This window comes from Episyrphus balteatus, chromosome 2 (genome assembly GCF_945859705.1).
Source record: "Episyrphus balteatus chromosome 2, idEpiBalt1.1, whole genome shotgun sequence".
Lineage (NCBI taxonomy): Eukaryota > Metazoa > Arthropoda > Insecta > Diptera > Syrphidae > Episyrphus > Episyrphus balteatus.
This window is the reverse complement of record NC_079135.1, coordinates 122,757,645-122,778,487: the sequence shown is the minus strand read 5'-3', so window position 1 is coordinate 122,778,487 and position 20,843 is coordinate 122,757,645. Positions and strand designations below refer to the sequence as shown.

At 28.0% G+C, this 20,843-nt stretch overlaps 1 protein-coding gene across 1 annotated transcript in view; it reads right to left on the bottom strand.

Moving 5' to 3' along the window:
- The window catches only part of LOC129911864 (carbonic anhydrase-related protein 10), a 55,538-nt gene extending 48,168 nt beyond the window's left edge, over window positions 1–7,370 (bottom strand). Inside the window, exon 1 of the mRNA XM_055989846.1 lies at window positions 7,253–7,370. Within this exon, the coding sequence (XP_055845821.1) occupies window positions 7,253–7,310 (58 nt within the window). The 5' untranslated portion in view covers window positions 7,311–7,370. The remainder of the gene's footprint in view (window positions 1–7,252) is intronic.
- Window positions 7,371–20,843: the final 13,473 nt, after the last annotated feature.

The window sequence follows — 20,843 nt, the reverse complement described above, 5'->3', positions numbered from 1 at the left end:
TTAAAAGTTCGACCAAAATTCGAAGAATCAAGAAAAGATGATTTTCATAGGTAAGGTAGCAGTGACTGTTGGACACCCTTTATTTATATTCAATATTCATATGATAAACATATTCCTAAAATACAAAACAAAGTACATTATGGTGGTCCTTATTTTACTCTTTTGCGAAAATTGAATGCGACGCCACCTAGATTGGTTCCAAATTAAGAAAAAAAATACCCTTTTTTTCATATTTGTACCTTTTACCCTTCCAGGCCCTATTTTGATAAGAAGTTACTATAGCAGGGGCTATATTCTATGTCCAGTGTTGGGTAAATGGCGGATGTTTGATCATTCACAAGTATAAACTTCTTAATGAAATAGTGTCAGGAAGGGTTAGGAATAAAAATTTGAAAAAATTAGGGCATTTTTTTTCCTGATTTGGAACCAATCTAGGGGTCGTCCCCAAATTTTTTTTTTCCTAAGGACCACCCTAATGTACATTAGGGTGGGTCAAAAAAATCTAAATTGATTTTTTTGATTTTGTACTCCGAAAAATCGATTGCTAGACACCTCTAGAATATACACACCAAATATGAGCTTTTTATATTAATGGGAAGGTCCTCTGCTTCGCAGTTTTCCAGTTTTACATCAAGCTTCTACAAAAAAAAAAATTATCTTTTTATTAATAGACTTTTTAGAAAATTTCTTTACATATTCTTGTAGAAAATTGAACTCTCTACAAAAAAAGGCCTTATACACTTTTTTCAATTATCTAACCGTTAAGTAGGTTTTTTACTTTTTAAAATTTACATTACAAGTATACATCTTGCTAATTTACAAATAATAAATTTTCAATTTCAATTTTTAAAAGTAAAAAATGTTTTTATAATTTTTTTTAGCTTTGACCTCGAATATCTTTAGAATGGTTAGATTAAAGAAAAAAGCGCGTTTGATTATTATAATATTTCAATTTGTAACAAAATTAAGAACAAAAAACGATTTTTTAAAGATTTTCTAGATTTTTGGACCTCAAACATCTACTAAACGGTTAGATAAACGAAAAAAGTATACGAGGCCTTTTTTGTACAGCGTTCAATTTTCTACAAGAATATGTAAAAAAAATTTGCTAAAAAGTCAATATATAAAAAACTGATTTTTTTTAGTAGAAGCTTGATGTAAAAATGGAAAATTGCGAAGCGGAGGACCTTCCCATTAATATAAAAAGCTCATATTTGGTGTGTATATTCTAGAGGTGTCTACACGGAGAAAAATGAATCTAGTAATTTTTACTCCATATGACTAGTACGATTATTAAAGTAAAAAGCACTAGATTTCTAATTAAATTTACCTTATGTTTTGAGTATTTTCTGGATCCGTAAAGTAATTTTAACAAGAAATTTATAGTGACAAAAATAAAGTAGTATATACTTTATCTAGAGCAAAATTTACTTTACGTAAAGTAAAATATACTTCCAACTGAAAAAATGTATTATTGTTCTTACTTTAAGATTCTAGTTAAAAATATTTTTACGATTTCGGTGAAAATCTAACAAATTTTACTAATCTATGAGTGAGTTTTTGCTTTACCATAAGGTAAATCTAAAACACTCCCACACAATAAATCTACTAGCTGCTTTGAACTATACTTTTTCAATAGAGAAATAGTAGTTCAAAGCAATTTAAGTAATTTAAGGAACGCAGCTATTTTATTTGAATTCGACTTTTCGATCTTGCATAATCATATAGATACGGCGTGGATCGGAACATCGACTCGGTTTGAATGATCTTTCAATCCGTCCATATAAACATAGTCATTCGACTGCATAGCAACGCGATGTGACTGCCATGGCTTGGCGTCGCAAAATTAACAGTTATAAAAATATTCCGTTAGTTCTTTGTCTTTCTCTTTGTCTTTGGTGATTTTATTTCATTCGAAAATCTATCATTTCTCATTTTTATAAAATTGAAATTATATCAAATAAAACAAAAATTGTAAAAAAAAATAAATTGCTTTTAAAAACGTAATAAAATTGTAAAACTAAAAACAAAAAAAAAAAACAGGAGACTGGAGCTGCAGACCAATATGAAAGATCAGGTAAGCGTTAAAAAATCCTTAGTGTTGACCACCTTTTTAGAATTTTTGCAAACTTTAATGCGCAGTGGTATTAAATTAAAAAAAAATTTACATAGAATTGTATTAAGTTAATACCATTGCACATTAAAGCTTGCAAAAATTCTAAAAAGGAAAGAGTTTTAAGAATTACGAGATAATTTTCTCGTTTTCACCCCGTTCTTATGATTTTTGCTTTTTTTTTGTTTTCCTTAACTGGGGTCATGTTTGCCAAACTACGTCTGATTTGAAAGATTTCTTTTACAACCAATCAAGAATTTATAACAGTTTAAGTCTGTTCCAAAACTTTTTTTTCTCCGCAATTTTGCATCAAAGCCAATTTTCTTCGTTTTTTTATAGTTGTTTTATTCACTTCCATATCATTTTATTAAAAAAAAAAAAAACAAGTAAATGAGTATTAATTTTGTTCGTTTATTATAAAAGCCCAGTTTATTTCTTAAAAAAATAACTTTTTTCATGACAAAGATTACTAAAAGTAGGTTATTAAAAATAAAAAACAAAATAGACAGCAAATTAAAAAAAAAAATAATTTTTTAATACAAAATTAATTCAAATGAAGTAAAAACTTTTTCTGAGCTATTGTGGTTAAGAAAAGAACAAATAGATAAAGCTCCAAAAAAGTTTTTATTTATTTAAGTTCTTTTGTATTAAAAAATTATTTTTTTTTTTATTCACTCAGTCTGTTTATGGATAAAATATATGTGCGGTTCAAAAAAATGCAAAAACTTTCCATATGTTGCAATGGTACCATTTGAAATGTGTTCTTTCCCGCTAAAAAAAACACCCTTCAACCCGAAATATTTTGATGAGCTTGTTTTATTTTTTTTTTCTATGGTATAAACATACAAAATTTGACCAGCTTACCACTTATTTTCAAGGAGTACTTGGTAATATTTTGACTCTTGTTCTTTAAGTAAATGACTATTTATTAGGGTGGTCGCTATTTTCCAAAAATTGGAATTTCTATGCTCCCAAGGACTTATATGGTTGGAAATAAATAAAAAAAAATATTCCCCAAGTTTCAAGTCTCTAAATTAATTTTAACCCGTGCCGAAAAGCGGTTGAAGTTTCTTATGGGAATAACATGGGGTTTTTGACCTTGTCCCATCAAATTTAAATTCCAGCCAAACTATTCGTTCTAAAAATCTGAATCTTGGCAGACTTTTACCTTATAGTTGTAGCAATCATGTGGATTTTTTTCAGATTTTTAACTATTATAGTTTCGGATATTGAGCTCGGTAAAGAAAACCATTTTTTCAGACTTTTTTCATTAAAAAAAAAAAAAAAAAAAAAAAAAATGATAAATTCCTTATTCGTTTATGAGTAATTCCATGTGAAAAGAATATAGGAAAAATAAGTATGTCATAAAATCTTGTTGTGTCATTTTTAACGGTTTCTTAGCTCAAAATATGAACTTCTGTATATAAATAATCCCCCAAAAAAATTAGCAAGTGAGTAGAATGAATTAATTCCCTAAGTCACTCAATTTTTGAGAGTAAAAAAAACATGATCTTTAATTACTTTTTTGCATATTTCTTGCGACTTTATACATAATTGAATTAATGTTTTTTTTGCATTTGTAGGGTGATATTTAGACCTTTCCAAAACCGTTATTAAAAATGAAATTAGTTCATTTTAAGCTGATCTATGACAAAAAAGGTGAAAAACACATTTAATTTTTTTTTCCAAAAAAAACATTTTTTAATTTTTTTTTTTTCAAAACTATTTTTGAAGTAAAAAATTATGATCTTTTCAATAAAAATAGTTTCGTAATGATTTTTTCACTTTTAAGTTGTTTTTTTGCAATTTTTTGTTTTGATGATTCAAATTTTTACATAAAACGGCACGAGTACGATAACTTAGGCGACAAGAATTGATAACGGTATTTTGTAGAAGAGTTCAATACAATAATTTTTTACTATGGGAGAGGGGGTCTATCTCAATTCGTTTAGGCGACAGGGGCATTTTTCTAAAATATGACGTAAAACACTAAAAAAATTATTAAAAATCAACGGCAACACTTACAGTTATACAAGATTTTATGACATAGGTATTTTTCCTATATTCTTTTCACATGGAATTACTCATAAACGAATAAGGAATTTATCATTTTTTTTTTTTTTTTTTTTTTTTTTTTAATGAAAAAAGTCTGAAAAAAATGGTTTTCTTTACCGAGCTCAATATCCGAAACTATAATAGTTAAAAATCTGAAAAAAATCCACATGATTGCTACAACTATAAGGTAGAAGTCTGCCAAGATTCAGATTTTTAGAACGAATAGTTTGGCTGGAATTTAAATTTGATGGGACAAGGTCAAAAACCCCATGTTATTCCCATAAGAAACTTCAACCGCTTTTCGGCACGGGTTAAAATTAATTTAGAGACTTGAAACTTGGGGAATATTTTTTTTTATTTATTTCCAACCATATAAGCCCTTGGGAGCATAGAAATTCCAATTTTTGGAAAATAACGACCACACTACTATTTATAAAGAGTGCAATAACTTTTTACAGGACGGTCCAGGCTATTGGTTTTATTCGATCCGGGGTTAAAAATTACCTCGAAATCATGTATTATATTAATAAATTAAGGTTTCATTAGCTATACTATGATATGCAACAATGCGGGTGCAACACAGAAAAGCTCTTGTATCCACTTTCCTGGATGGAATACAAGGTGGCCCAACATCTCATAATAACTCTTATATTGAGTACTACCAATGATATAAATTTAATGCTTTTATCACAAAGTGCACGATTTTGTTGCTAAGCCGGCTCACTATTTTAAGAAATCTTGAACTTAAATTAATTTTCATGGTTTTTGTTTTAAAACTTATTTTCTTATGTTTTTTATTAAATTTTTCATTTGGATTTTTATTATTTTGACCTTGACATATTTACCCGATGGTATTTTTTCGTTAACATGTTCGTACTAGACTTTAGAAATTAAAATGCAACTTTTTTCAAAAATTTTCTGCAGGAAAATATAATTAATAATATGAAATTGACTTTATTTTATCATGAATTATTTACCTCCCACAAGAGTTAAATTTACTTTAAAAAACAGTATTTTCAACCTTACAGTAAGGTAAAATAATCTCAAAAATGTTTGTGTTTTATTCTTACCGTAAGACAAATATCTTTTTATGTTCCATTTGACTGACCTTATGCATTTCGATTCAACGTCTTTATCGTAATGTTATACGTACCTTACTTCTGGCAACTGATGCTTGTAATTTATTTTATATGTACCTTATTTCTAGTAACTTATGCTAGTAATTCTTGATATTAGTACCTTACTTCTAGTAATTTGTGTTAGAAATTCATACAAAAAAAACCTTACCGTAAAGTTAATCACAAGCTAAGAATTTACTAGAACAGTAAGGTAAATTTCATTTTATTGGGGAGTCATCCCTATATTCACCTTACATTATAGTTAAATACACCAGAAATAAGGTGGTGTGTGCCGTATTTTTTCTCCGTGTAGCAGTCGAGTTTTTGGAGTACAAAATCGAAAAAAAACTAATTTCGATTTTTTTTGACCTACCCTAATGTACATACATATGTATTAGCTGTTTTATTTAGCAAATTCGTCAAAAATTAGATTTTTCCGGCTAGAAATTCCACAAAAAATACTTGATATTGATATAATTTTATGTAATTCAGTTCACAAAAATAATAAGTTATTACGTGAAAACATACATATCTAAAAATCTTTAATTTGCAATATATGTAGCAACTCGAAACTCAAATAACTCGAATTTTCAAAAATAGATTTTTAAAATATTGCAATCAGTTAACAATCTCAACGCGATCTTTCATTTGACACCAAAATTTGGGACTAAAATTGAAAATCCACTTTGTCTACTAATAGCCATTACCTACATCTAAAATAAAAATGCCAAATAAAAAAAAAAAAAACCTGAACCACCACAAATTCTTAAAAAATACTTCGAAATAGAAATTTATAAGGTTTCTTAAATTTTCCATTTATTAAAATAATGTAAGATAAGATATATTCCTTAAAGACTTAATTTTTTTTTTTTTTAAGATTTCACACACAAAAATTTGTAGCATATTAAGATGCTTCTCTTAAAACTCCTAAAAAGAAAAAAAAAAAAAATCGCCAAAATTTAAGTATCTTATCTTGTCAACCAACAAGAACATTTAAAATGAATTATAATGTCCTTGATTTATTCCTATATGCATAAGTAAGGCAAAGGTATGCAGCTGTTTGGACAACATATCATTTTAATGTTGTTTTGTGTTGGAATTTTTAACCTCATGTAAAACATTAAATCTTATTTATTTTTCTCATAAAAACCTCAACTTATACAAATATACAACGGCAAGGTAAAAAGATAGGTAGATTAAATTTTTTGCTTCAAGTGTAATAAATGCTCTTATAACCTTTCTTTGTATAGTAACGTAACGTAGGTATGTATATTTTCATTAGACTTGAAGGTGTCAAAATGATAAGTTGTATTATTCTCACGTTGAACAATGGATAGCAGATTTGAGCATTATGGATAGACAATGTTGGTAAGCCTCGAAATATTTTTATCTGTCGAATTTTCATGAAGACACAATACTCTTATTAATTTGGAGTTTTTTACTTTGTTAGGGTCAACACCAAAATGTAAATATTTTAAATTACGACCACCACATTTTTTCCCCCAAAGCAAGAACAAACAACATCGTCGTGTTCTTTATTTCCTTTTAATTTTTAATTCGAATCCTTTTAAAAATGCACTTCAACAACTCCAAACAAACCCTTTTTTCAGTCGTTGTCCTTTCAGACAAATTATTCGTTAAAAACGAGAAGGATAACAGAAGACTACCAATTTCGTTATAGCCAGACAGACGACAACTACACGATGCGAAAAACGCTATGCCCCTCAGCTCAGCGAGTGGATGGAAAACTAGAAAAAAAAAAAAAAACATAAAACCAACACCGAAAATTTCTTTAAATTAAAATTCCCATAAATTCAACTCGCAAACATAAATCAGCCCGAGGAGTTGTACGAGAGAAAACCACTATTGGATAAGCGTCCTTTAATCTCTCTCAAAGAGTAAAAGCGAATTCGAAAGAAAGAAAAAAAAATATATGACCAGGTACGGATGTCATTTTTTTACTTACCTTGTGTCCTCAGCATAAGAATAAGAAAGGAGAATCCCAGTATTTGCAGAACTTCCATGTTTTTTCTTCCTTTTTTTTCTTCTTCTTCCGTTTCTTCGTGGCGGTCCTTATCTTTGAAATTGTGTTTGTGTCTTTTTAGCTTCAGTTAAAGCTGCTGCACCCTCAGCTTGGCTCACAATAAAGCTACCGCTGTCGTCGTTGTCGTTCTTTCAACGTGGCTTTGCATTCGGATTCAAAAATTTATCTATATAAAAAAAATGGTTGAAAACTGTGATGTTCGATATGTTCCGTAAAAGTCTCGATTGCAAGCTGTCAAAATCCCGAACAAAGATGATGCATCACAATGATGGCAGAGCGGAGCAGATGGAAGGGCAGAGTTATATATGTATGTAAAAGGAGCCGTAGGGGATTCCTTTTTTTTTCTGTTGTTTTTTTTTTTGTGTTTTTTTTTATTCTTTAAAAAAAATTCAATTTCATATTTATTTTCATTGTGGTTTTCCTTTGCAGGTTATGTATGGTGGTTTTTCCGATCGATTGATGCTGCTCGAACAATGTCTTTATGCAGGCGGTAAGCTGAAAAGAAAACAAAAAAAAAGAAAGAAAGAAAAATAAATAAACAGGAACACAGAAATACAAATCAATATGAAATATGCAAAAATGTCTTTAGTTCCTTTTTTTAAACCCCTTTCGTAGAATTGAATTTAGAGAATGCTATTTGAGATGCAAAGGGGAATAAATTCTTAGTGATAATCGCATCATATTGCATTACTTGACTTGCATAGATATTGTTCAATTAAAAAATAATATTGCGTAATTTGAATAAATTCTTTTACTTAAATACCTATTCGTATATAGGAACATTTTATAAATTTAACGTTTAATTAAATAAATGTTACTAACTTTAAAGTACCTAGGTGTTATTTTTTTTTATTTTTAAAATCTGCAACTAACCTGTGATTTTTGAAGTGAAAACTTCTTTAGTGATTTGAAACAAGATGAAACAAAAAAGCGACACGAAAAATCAATTGATTATAACTTTTTGTTTTAATAGACAGATAAATGAAATTTATACTGAAGATAGGTAGTTAAATAACCTATAATTGTGCAAAATTTCAATTAATTTCATATTCAATATCCTGACATAACTATATAAAGATGTTCTTTTTCAAAACACGTTATATCTTTTGATCTAGAGCACACAAACATTTTATTTGACTTTAATACGCATGATGTTTATATTACCTTGCATTTCATATATCACACTTAACGGTAAGTGTTCTACAAGTTACACAATCTTAAATTGAAAAACTTACAAAATACCTCAAAACACCTGTGGATATCTGTTGCCAATGACCAGCTATTAGTCAGTATAGAAAGTACCGTAATCTCAGTTCTAAATTTCGACATAGTTGGCTTTAAAAAAATCTTATTTTTTTTGTAGGCATGATGGAAATAGGATTGATACGTCATATAAAAGGTGAAATAAGCTTTCAGATGATATAAAATTTATCATTGGTTGTAGTTTAAAAAAATATATTTAATGGTGTTAGAAGAGAAAAAAGATTGATTTTTTTGCTTTTTTGTTGAAAAGTGATTTGGTTCAAAAAAATTTAGCTCTTTTTGTAGATGTTGTATAGACATGGTCGATGTAAATATTTTGAGCTGAAACAATAAGGTTTCAGATGATATAAAATTTATATAGGCTGTCATATAAAAAACATGGATTTAAAGGGTCATAGAATAAAAAAAAGGTAAATTTTTTCTATTTTTTTTTTGCAAGAAAAATGATTTTTTAAGGTTTCACTTCTACCACGTGTGAATTGCACACATGATTTTTTAATTTTAGGTAAGTTACAGAATGCCAAAACCAAGATTTTGAGCAAAAAATGTTTGCTATGAGCATTCATTTCGAGGCTTATCCTTTTGCACGTTCATAATTTGATGTAATACCTTAGACACAGTCATAAAATCTATTTAGATTTTTTTTATCAAAAAAAAAAAAAAAACAGCCAAAAGCATTTATTAAATATGTACTTTTTTTTACAGAGTGAAATCAAAATCGATATATAACAATCAGACATGACATTACGATGATAGAGAATACGAAAATAATAAATCCCACAATTCTATCTGTCTACCTTTGTCTCAAATTACATTCGAAATCAATGAAACGATTTGATTCAAACATGGTTGTTAAGGGTTCAAGGTTATATCCATCTACTTAAAATGATAAGATTTCTAATTAAAGAAATGAAATTCTGTTAAAATGAACTTCATATACATATGCAGATATGATAATCCTAAAAAAAAAAAATACCGAGTCCATCCATTAAAAATAAAAATGACTTTTCTCTTTAATTGTATGTGCACATTGAAATTAAAAAATTCAACAAAAATTGGGAATGTTTGCTTTAACTTAAAAGGAATCTTTTCATGATGATAGATGCTTTGTTTGATTATGTGCAAGTATTTAAGAAAAAACATCCATAAATACACTTAATTTAATACGGGATTCCATTTATTTTACTCTCCGTATTAAGGAAAGATATTCAAACTTGATATTTAGAATCAAAATTTCTGATACCTGTTATAATGGCCACTATAAAAAAGACTGATTTCAATAAAAAAAAACTGTAAGGTTTTGGTAAAAAAAAAAGAAAAGAAAAAGTTCAGAAGTTTAACATTTCACCAATTTTTTCACAATTTTTTTTTACTGATCACTGAGTTTTTTCGCAATATTGTTTTAAGGTAGGTATAGATTATTTATTTGTTTGGCATAATTTTTTTAATCTCAAAAAACTTACTAATAACTTAAACTTAAAAATTCTTTGTTGTGCGTACACCTAATTAAATGGTCGACCTCTTCTGGTTGTAAAAACCGTTCAAGAAGAAGTTTTTTATTTTGTTATTTAAAAAGAAGTGTAGTTTTTTTTATATCTATTAAAATTTCCATTCAAATAAAATTAAAATTAATATTTTATGAATTTTTACTTGAAGCTTTTACTTTCTAAGGACTTTTTGATATAAGAGCAAGATGTACCTATGTATAATTGTCCATTTAGGTTTATTTATTTTTAAAGACATTTTTTAAAAATTCTATAGAGCTGCAAATTTTAAGACAAAGATGTTTATTTGTTTTTACGAAATTAATAAAGATAAAATTAACTTTATGCTTATAAAAATAAAATTGAGCGACCAATTTTGTTCAAAGTGTCACAAATATCGTCGTTTTTTACTTGGTTTCGTGTTGAAACAAAAATTTTAATCAAAACCAACATTACGATGATGGAGAAGTCCAAAACATCTATTTGTACACATTTCCACAATCCGCGTACGGATTTTCTTAAAATTTTGGTACAGATGATTTTTAATACAATTCTGAAGTTTGAAGTTTTTTGTTTTTTTATTGTATATCTCACTTAAAAGCTGTACTTCCCATAGAAATTTTCAATTTATACCAAATTACTCGAAAACGGCTCTAAAGATTTTGATTAAACTTTGCAGATGTAATATTCAAAGCAATTGCAATAAAACTTAGTTTTTTTTTAAAAATTAAAAAACAAAAAATATTCACTTAACAAAATTTTGTCCTAAATGTCGACTCTTCCCCAACATCAACAAAATTTTTTAATATTAATATAGAGGTAGCTCTTTAAATCTACAAGTAAACTTACATAAAAGTGTTTTGAACTCCACGAGCAAGTAGGTACGTGCGAAGCAGTCGTTTTTAAATAAAAACAATATTTTCAACTGTTTTACTAACTTTATTTTCATTAAAACCGACTTTTTTTTATTTCTGAACTTCTCGCAAGAAATTCAACCTATTTGAATGATTTTTGTTAAAACCGTTACGGAAAGCATTTTACAAAAATTAAAAAAAGACAAAGATAATTGAATTTGTAAGAACAGATTAAGTCCGCTTTTTTCCGAAAAATTTGTCCTGAAAAATTTTATAAGTTTGAATACATCCAGGATTTTAGGCTCATATGTACTCTCTTCTTTTTTTTTTTTTAATGTCGGGTATCAACTACTCTTAAAAACAGCCGAGTACTTGGCGACCCTATAAAAATGCAAAAAATCACTAATAACTTTTCTTTTACAGAGAAATTTTTTTTCTCCTTTTTAACTTTAACAGAGTGTTTCATATGGTTTCCTCAGAATTCAGAATTTAATAAATTTTCAAGTGATTTTTATTACTTGACATTATTTAATTTTTAAAATGCTTTACTGAGTAGCATTTTTATTTTTGATTATTAAAAATTTATTCATTCTCTTAAAATAATTTAAAACAAAGAAAAATGGAATGTTCCAATTTTCAAAGAAAATAAAGCAACAAATTCATTTAAATTAAAAACAAAACAAATTAATATTATGGGAGATTAAAGTTTGTGAGCTTTTTATAAATAACAACAACAGCTTATTTAGGCCGAGAGCGGACAGCCAATATTTAGAGTGGAATAGTATAAGTAAAATTTAAGTACGCAGTGTCTTAGCAATATATACTTACTAAATAAATTCACAGTTTCACATTCAAAATATAAAAATTGAAAAATATTTTCTTTTTCCAAAAATTCCTTTGGTTTCTAAAAAAAGAGCTTCTCAAAGTCGTGTATAATGTTCCAAACGCTTCCTTTTATCGAAGTTTGCTGCTTTTTTTTTTCGTTAAAAAAAAAAAAAAAAAACAATTCGACTTGATTGATTGTATGATTTGCTTCTAAAAAGATGATATAGAATGCGATTTTTCCTAAACAACATTTAACTCATCTTAACCATTTATACTATAATTCCAATTCCAATGCAAAATCACAAAACCACAACCCCAGCCCACATGAATTAAACATTATCTTTGTTTCAATTTGCATTTTTAATTACTGAACAGTGCATGTTATTAATCATTGAAACTGGTGATTTGTTTTATGAGCGAAATTTATTTATGTATTTACCACCAACTAACTTTGCATTGAAATGCACAATAAATAATTCAAACTGTTTAATGTAGTTGATGATATGATGTCGATGAGTAGAATAATTTTGTTCGCTTTGAAAAGTGCATTTTTTATTTCAATTACCACAAACGACCACCACAACACAAAGCAAAGAGAAAAGACCACCAACTCAGCCTCAAATTATGTCATTTTATATTGACATGTCTTTGAAGACCACAAAATGCATACAAAACATACAGATTTTAATATTCATCTGAGAAATATTTTTCAAAAAAAAAAAAAAATACAAGAAAAAACACAGCAATCAAAAATACAACCCGTATAGAATAAAATGTACGACAAAGAGAGTAGCTATAAGAGAGAAAGATAGAAACATTTCTATGTGAATTAATATTCAGTGTGGATTTTCATTTGAATTTGAATCGTATACTTTTCACCTTAATTTAAAACTTTCAGTCACAGTACACAGAGCCCAATGGAAATACAGTTACGTACGTATAGGACATAAAGAACACAAGGGACATTTCACAATCTGCAAGGACAAAGTTTTGTTTACTGAGTTTTGAAATTATCTCAAGAATCATTAGTACGGATATAATATTCTCCTTCAACTAATTCACATTTCAGACTTCTTCTCATGCTCGTGCTGCCTTGGCTTGCCTTGGCTTGTGTGTTGAGAAGAGATTCATAGGTTTCATAATGATAGATATGACAATTTGAAAAGTTTTCATATTATATTTGAGAATGTTATTTTCTCAGGTTGCTGACGGTTTAATGGGGCGTATGAGTAATATATTTTTTTTTTTTTTTTGTGAATTCAAATTATTTTGATCGGAAATATTCTTGAGGTATAAGAAGTTTTAATATGCTTACAGCTTTATGGAGCATGATGTTTAATTGGCTTAATCATGTTGTTGCATGTGGTTATTTATGTTATGTCAAGAAGTAATAGAATATCGGATATGTAAACATGTACAAATATACAATACAAATCAAATGGATTGGTTTAGGTAGAAAATAATGATATGTTTAGTAACTTTATGTTTTTTCTTAACACATATGTATTTGTTGAAAAAAAAAACTAAGATTGTACTTTTTTGGTTAATTTGCAGTTAAAGGGTTTTTGAATACTTTAAGTACCTACGATTAAAACAGTAGGAGCGTTTAGAAAAAGTTTTCAAAGTTATTCGTTTGAAAGTTATTTTGAACATTAAAATGGCAGGAAAAAAAAGTTTGTGTTTTCTTTTAAACATGCTACTTAAGTGGCACTCGAGAATAGTGTTTTTATGCATGGGTCATTATATTATTAATTGAGATTAAGAAGTATAAATTGTCATTCGGTTTTTATTCCTCATTGAAATAAGTATGCAATTCAAAAACAGATGTCTAAAGCAGATGTGATGGATGCAAAAATGAAAACGGTTCGGATTCCAATACAGAAAAACTCGATAGATATTTTATGCAAACTTTTGAATACTCAAGTTTGTAGCAATGCATTTTATGAAGTAAGCTGCTTTGTGAAATGTATCAGCGTAGTCTACAAAATGCGTAGAAGCTTTTTTTTCGTCCAAGTTTTTAGGAAGAAAATAATAAATTAATAAGTGTTACCTATCTACATTGAAAAAAATAAAATGCACGACTGGGTCGCACGAACTTGCTCTTAGAGTTAAAGTTGCTTAAATTGTTTAGACATTTTATATAGAAATTTGGAAAAAAAAAATAAAATTCGTTTAAAAAAAAAATAAAATAAAATCTGAAATCAAATTGCCCTCCAAAACAAGCATGCAGTTTTGATTGATATAAAAAATGTTCAAAATCGTTAGAGCCGTTTTTTAAAATTTTTTTATAAATAATTTTTTGGAAAACAAGTTTTAAAATAAAATTGGTATGCCACTTTGTAGAAATTACTAATCAGCATCTAAAAACAAAATTTCAAAAAAATTCAATATCCCGTTTTCGAAAATTTGATTTTTCAAAAAAAAAAAATCCAAAAATTATTTTTTTTCCAAATTTTATTTTTGGTTTATATTAAGATCATGTAAATGCTTTTTCACAAAAAGTTTCGTTGAAATCGAATGAGCATTTTCGGAGATAATCGGATTTTAAAAAAACGGTTCTATGACAGGTACAGTTAATAATGATTTTCAAAAAAAAAAAAATTTTTCATTAAAAGATAGACCTTAGCTTCAAACTAACACTTGAATTTTTTAAACAAAATCGTTGGAGCCTTTTTCGATATATTTTAATTTTACTAAAATCGATATATGACAAGTACCGTTATTTTTGGTCCAAAAAAATTTATTCCAAAAATTCCTCTGGGCAGTCGCCAAATAACGCTACATGCCAATTTTGACATTAATCAGTTAATTCGTTTAGGATGTAGGTAATTATATAGACAGACTGACAGACAGACGGACTTTTGGGGCCCACTTTTTTGGCATTCTCTACCATCGTAATGTCATGGAAAAATGTTATCTCAACTTTTTTTCTTTTTGTACGAATGCATAACTTGATATATAGTACCTACATATATCGCAAGTAAAAAGTGAAAAAAATGAACATTCTCAGTTTTCAGACAAAAGTGTGAACAATCATTCTTAAAAATGCGTAAAATGTCGCAAAATATGCGAATTAATTATTTTTTGAATATTTCCAGTGAGAAATTTGAGTTTTAGAGAAAAACTAAAAATGCAGTTTTATTGCAATTGCTCTGGTTATTGTGTTGGGAAAATTGAAAGTTTTAAAATTTTTCGTGGAGACACACATTTTAGGCGGGGTATACAAAAAATACAACTTTTAGAACTCTATTAAAATCATCTGTACCTACCAAATTTTAAGAAAGAATGTCCACCCATATAGGCACAGGAAATGTGTACAGATTGATGAACAGACGCAAGGACTTTTCACTTCATTGGAAATCTCCGTCATAGTTATGTTGGTTTTGATAACCTCGAACAATTTTTTTTTGAAAAAAAGTAAACAAAATTGTGGGAATTGGCGTTTAGAGCACAAAGTATATATTATGAGACAAAAGCCTTGTTGGAAACTACTATTGGTTCATTAGCTTAATAGAAAGTTCATAGTAAAAAATATTGCTCATTTGTGCGGTTTTTGAATAAAAAAAAACAACTGTTTTCTCTGAAATATAGATCGTGTTTTTAGAGCGCTCCTACAAGTTTTTTAAAATTTCGAACATTCACGAAAGGCATTTTCGGTTCAAAAAAATTGATTCCAAAAACAGACAATTAGACGGGCTTCGGAAAGAGGTTCGTGGGAGAACTCCACGATCTAGCTCAGGTCAAAATTTTAAACATGGGGAACATAGGTATACTGGGCAAATATGCCTCCGTGTACGCATCAGCTTAATGCAGTGCACACATTCCCTAATCTAACCAAACACCTATATTTTCTTATGTCGGAAAAAATAAATGATTAAAATTTGACAAACCATTCTTGCAGAATTTTATAAAATCATCATCAAAATTTATTAAAAAAAATGAGATTTTATTTTTATCTTAGGTAATTTGACAATTTTTACTATTCATGTTTTTTTTTAATTAATAAATTTAAGAAAGAATTTTTAATTTTAAATGTGCAAAGTATTGCAAAACAAAAATGTGGAAGTCAGAGTTTGATATCTGCTCCCGGTTTTGACCTCCAAATTAAGAATTACATTTAATTTCCATAATATCAAAGCATTTTTATATACAGGGTGTTTCAAAAGAAATATGCTGAAAGCCCAACTTAAAGGCTGTCAGAACTTGGTGGATTACTTTGTTTATCCCAAATCCTACTGGTTTTTGATAAAATCCAGTTCATGTGAAATTAAAAAAAAAAACCTACTTTGAATTGGTAATTTTCTTCACAGTCCGTTTTTTTTTTACAAAAGATAAATTTTTTCTTAACATTTCTTATTTCGGAGATTTTTTTGCTACAAATTAAATAACAGTACGAAGTTTTAATAAAACCTAAATTCCCACTTTTATTTTAAAATTTTAAAACTTATTTTAATTAGTTTATTATTTTAAAACGTGTCCTGTTATTTTAATTTTCATAAAAGAATAAAAGTTTTTAACGTTGAACTCAAATAGAAAATATTAATCGACACTTAAAAACAAAACTTCCAAAAACTTTATTTCAAAAAAATTATTTTCATTTTTTTTTATCCAAATTTTTGTTTAAAAGTTTTTCTTAGATTACACTGGTCGGCAACGAAAATGGAGCTTGAACCAAAAACCTTGCTTTTCTAGCTGATTCCGAATCCGAAGTCAAAATTTCACTGGCACGTCAAGTTTTCGAAATATTTGAATATTAACAGGTCTAAAACGCGTTTTTTGGTACATTTGGTCAACGCCAAATGTACCAAAAAATTTCATCACCGTTAATTTTTTTTTTACAAAACTACTTATGCAATCTTCAAAAGCCATATTTTATCGTCTTAAATATGTTTATTTTTTTTTTCAAAATTATTTTTTTCTTAAAGATATTTGGTATATAGAAATATATAATATCTCAATATTGGTGGTTGAAGTAATTTTTGGTTTTTGAAGCAGATTTTCCGTAAATTACAGTTTTCGACTCCTGATTCGGATAAAAAAATAACAAAATATTACGGAAAAATTATATTTTTAGATCAAAGGTCAAAAAACAATTCATTTAAAATTAGTTTTTCGGACTTTATAGCTAAAATTGTGATGAGCAGAGCTCAAAAACTAGACCTGATGGAATAAATCTGTAAACAGTTTTGAATTCATCACACTCAAGTTAATTAAAATCATCTTACAGAGTTCTTGCTCCCGACTTTTTTTTTGTTTTTTTTGCCGACCAGTGTTATCAATACGATTACTTGAACGTTTTTCATTCAAATCAGTTAAGAGTTTATATTTGTTCCCAAAATAAATTTCAATTTCACGTCTATAAGGAACCGACAAAAACTCTTTATTTCTTAGTTTTAAGAAAATCACTTTAATGTCGTAACCTGCTTTTAACTCTCTTTAGAGAATCAGATACTGAGCCATTTTCCTTTTTCCAAAAAGAAAGCCCATACGTTTTCGATGTGATTCAAAACTGGGCTTTGTGCCACTTATTTAAAAAAAACTTGAGTTTTCAGAATCTCTATCTTGATCACAAAAACTATGATTTTTTTCAAACAAAATAATACTTCGATTATTGATTTTCCAAATTAAAACAACGATTATTATATTATTCTCTATGAGCCCATCATCAGTACCCAAAAACTTGCCTGGCTATTATCATTAAATTAAACCTCAAATAAATTGATAATAATTGGTTAAGATTTGCTTAAGAGATTAAAACATTTTAAAACATTACCACACTCATTACAGTAAAAAAAAAACTATTTAATCCTTTCTTTTGTATCTGATTAAAATATAACCATTAACACAACCATATAACAATACACGCATCATTAAAATTTCATTTTCAATTATTAAATCCTATAAAAGTTAATAACAACAACAGACAACACAAATGAATGTTATGTGTAAACATTTTTAGCTTCGCATGCCATCGCAATCAAAATCCTATTTACAAATTGCATAATATCCTTGACATATCACATACACAAAGCTCAGTCGAGTCGTGAGCAAAGAGTCTTTTTCTGAGATAATTATGTATTCATATTATGACCTTTTCTTGGCCTCGTATATAAATAATGTTGTAAGCTATGGCCTACCTCTTTTTTTTTTGTGTCCATTAAATAAATACAATATTCCCTGTAACTCTTAATAAATCATTATACAATATACTACAGTCACAGTACAACAGAAAGTACCACCAAAGGGTCGATGAACAATATTAAAGGGGGGGAAAATATATATATTTTTGTATAAAACAACAACAACAATGGTGATCCCATGCCTATCCAATGTTCTGTGCATAAAAAGGCATTAAATTTAGCCATAAAAACAAAAGAAAATCGAGTTCATTCAGAGGTCCTTGCCATTTAAATTCATTTTAAGTGCCCGTTTATATTCCGACAAACAGGAACAAATAATCACTTATTTTCACAGTATTAACGAGCCATTCACAAAAAAAATTAAAAATAAAAAAATTAAAGCAAAACAACGAGAGAGTAAAGCGTAAAGCCTCTTCACTGTTGCTGCTTTTCCTGGGTAATTCTACTACTGTGCCACACTGCTACTGGTGCTGGCTGCTGTTAAAACCATCATCAGCAAGGACGAGTAATGACTTTAAAATTGTCATCGTAGACCCTAATTAAAATCATTTTTACTACCATCATCATCATCATCGAGGGGATTCATTGGGCGGGCGCATAGGCGGAAAAAGCTCTCGTTGTTGATGGTAGTTTCGATATTAAATTTTAATTAAATTGCCGTCTTGCTGAAATAATTTTTTTAAAGCGAGAAAAAGACAGGTAGCTATTAGTCAGTAGATAATTTTTTTTTTTTATTTTTCAGTGGAAATTTAATGCTAAACTTTTAATAAGGAAGATTTCTTAGTTTTTTCGGTGACCTACATATATTTTTGAAAAATGATATTTTAAATACCTTGAAAATAAAGTGTTTATAGTTTTAGGAAATCATTTCGTTTTTTAATCCATTGAATAAATTGACTTTTAAAACACATCAATATTTTTGCGTTGTAGGAAGTAATTTTCAAATAATAATTCATTTTGTATGAGATAAAAGAATTTTCAGAAAAACTATCATTTAAGAGAAAGTTTTGTAATTTTTTTGAAAAAAGAGGTTGTCTGTAAAGTCTGTTTAAGGACGATGATTTTACGTGATAACGTCGTAAAAAAGGTTGTGTGTTTTTGTTTAAAATGAGTCAATTGAAACGTTTATTTATTTCAAACAATCATAATTTACAAGAAAAAGCTAAAAAAAATACCTTTTTTCTTTTCTCATTATATTAAGTTTTTTATTTTAAAAGCTCACAAAAAAAATTATACCGGTTAAAAGCCAAATATAAATAATAAAACCATTTTTAAATTTTTACAATGAGCAAAAAGTATGAAAATAATTTATTGAAAACAATCATTTCTTATGAAAAAAGTGAAAAAATCACTTCACCCAAAAACTCACTTTTTTTGATACAACAACCTATAATAAATTTTATACCACCTAAACGCTTATTGCTTCAGCTCAAAATATATATATAGATCATGTCTATTTGACATCTACAAAGAGAGCTAGAATTTTTTTAACTCGATCAAATTTCATTAAAAAAAGCAAAAAAAAACATGTAAATTTATCTTCTCACGCTATTAAATCCATTTTTTTTTTAACAATCTATAAAATTTTTTTCACCATCTGTAAGATTATTGTCTTAGCTAAAAATAAATAAATAGATCAAGTCTATGAGACATCTACAAAAAGAGTTAGAATTTTTTGAACTCGATGAAATTTTATCAAAAAAAGCAAAAAAAAAACATTTATTTTTATGTTCTCATGCTATTAAATGAATTTTTTCCCCAACAACCTATAAAAAATTTTATACCATGTGAAAGCTTATTGTTTCACCTTTCAAATGACATATCAATCTCATTTCAAAGTTGCCTACAAGAGCATTTAGAATTTTTTAAAGTCAACCATGTCGAATTTCCAGACTGAGATTACAGTACTTCTTACACTGGTGGCTGTTCGGGGGGCAACAGATCTGCACTGGTGTTTTGAGGTTTTTCGCAAGTTTCTTGATTTAACATTGTGTAGCTTGTAGTTAGTCTACCGTTATGTGTGATATACCAAATGAAAGGTAATCGTATCAGGGTGCTCATAAAAGTTTAATAAAATTTCTATCTGCTCTTGGTCAAAAGTTATAACCTGTTGAATTCTAAAACTTTATATTACCGTTATCTCAAAATTGTGTTTACGAAAATGATTGAAACTTCGCTCACATATAGTCGTAGTCATGGTCTATCATAACTCCATATATAATATTCCTCTTTCTATTAAAAAAAAAGATAAAAATAAAAAACGATGAAAATCGGTTCAAAACGGCAAAAAAAACTGTTTTTTAAAAACTTATTTTTCTCCGTATTCAGTCAAAACTCTTTTAACGATTCCAATTTGTTTTACATGCTAAAAATCATAAACTACCCAAAAATACCCCTAAAAAAGTAGGTATTTTTCAAAAATTCATATTTCGAAACGCAGAGTGTCCGTATCAGACGCCTAATTTTTTTTTCCTTCATCTTTCACCTGGCACCTTTAGAATTGTCAAAAAAAATGTCCCCTACCTATAATCAACATTTTGTTTTACCCACAACACCTGAACAACGTTCAAACAAAACGTTATAGCGGAGTTCCAAAATTTTTTCTTAAGTGCAGTTATCCTTAAATCAGTCTCCTCTATCTATGGCAAAAAGAATCAACTCTCTACGACCACGCGTTTAGATTTTATCCCAAATTTCATCTTTCCGTTTTACCCCTGTTTACCCTATTAAATGACGGAATTTTTAAAAATCCTTCATTTAGATTAAGCTTCAGGTTATTATCTTTCAAGTAAGCTATAGAAGAATTTTGTCTAATAGTTTATTTTTAATTTTTAATTTAAATTTTTTGCCGCACTGCGAAAGTGTGACAGTGTAACGTTAGAAAATGGCGTCAGTTTTTTGTGGTGGCTGCCATGGTTTATCGATTTATAAGACGTTATCACGTCAA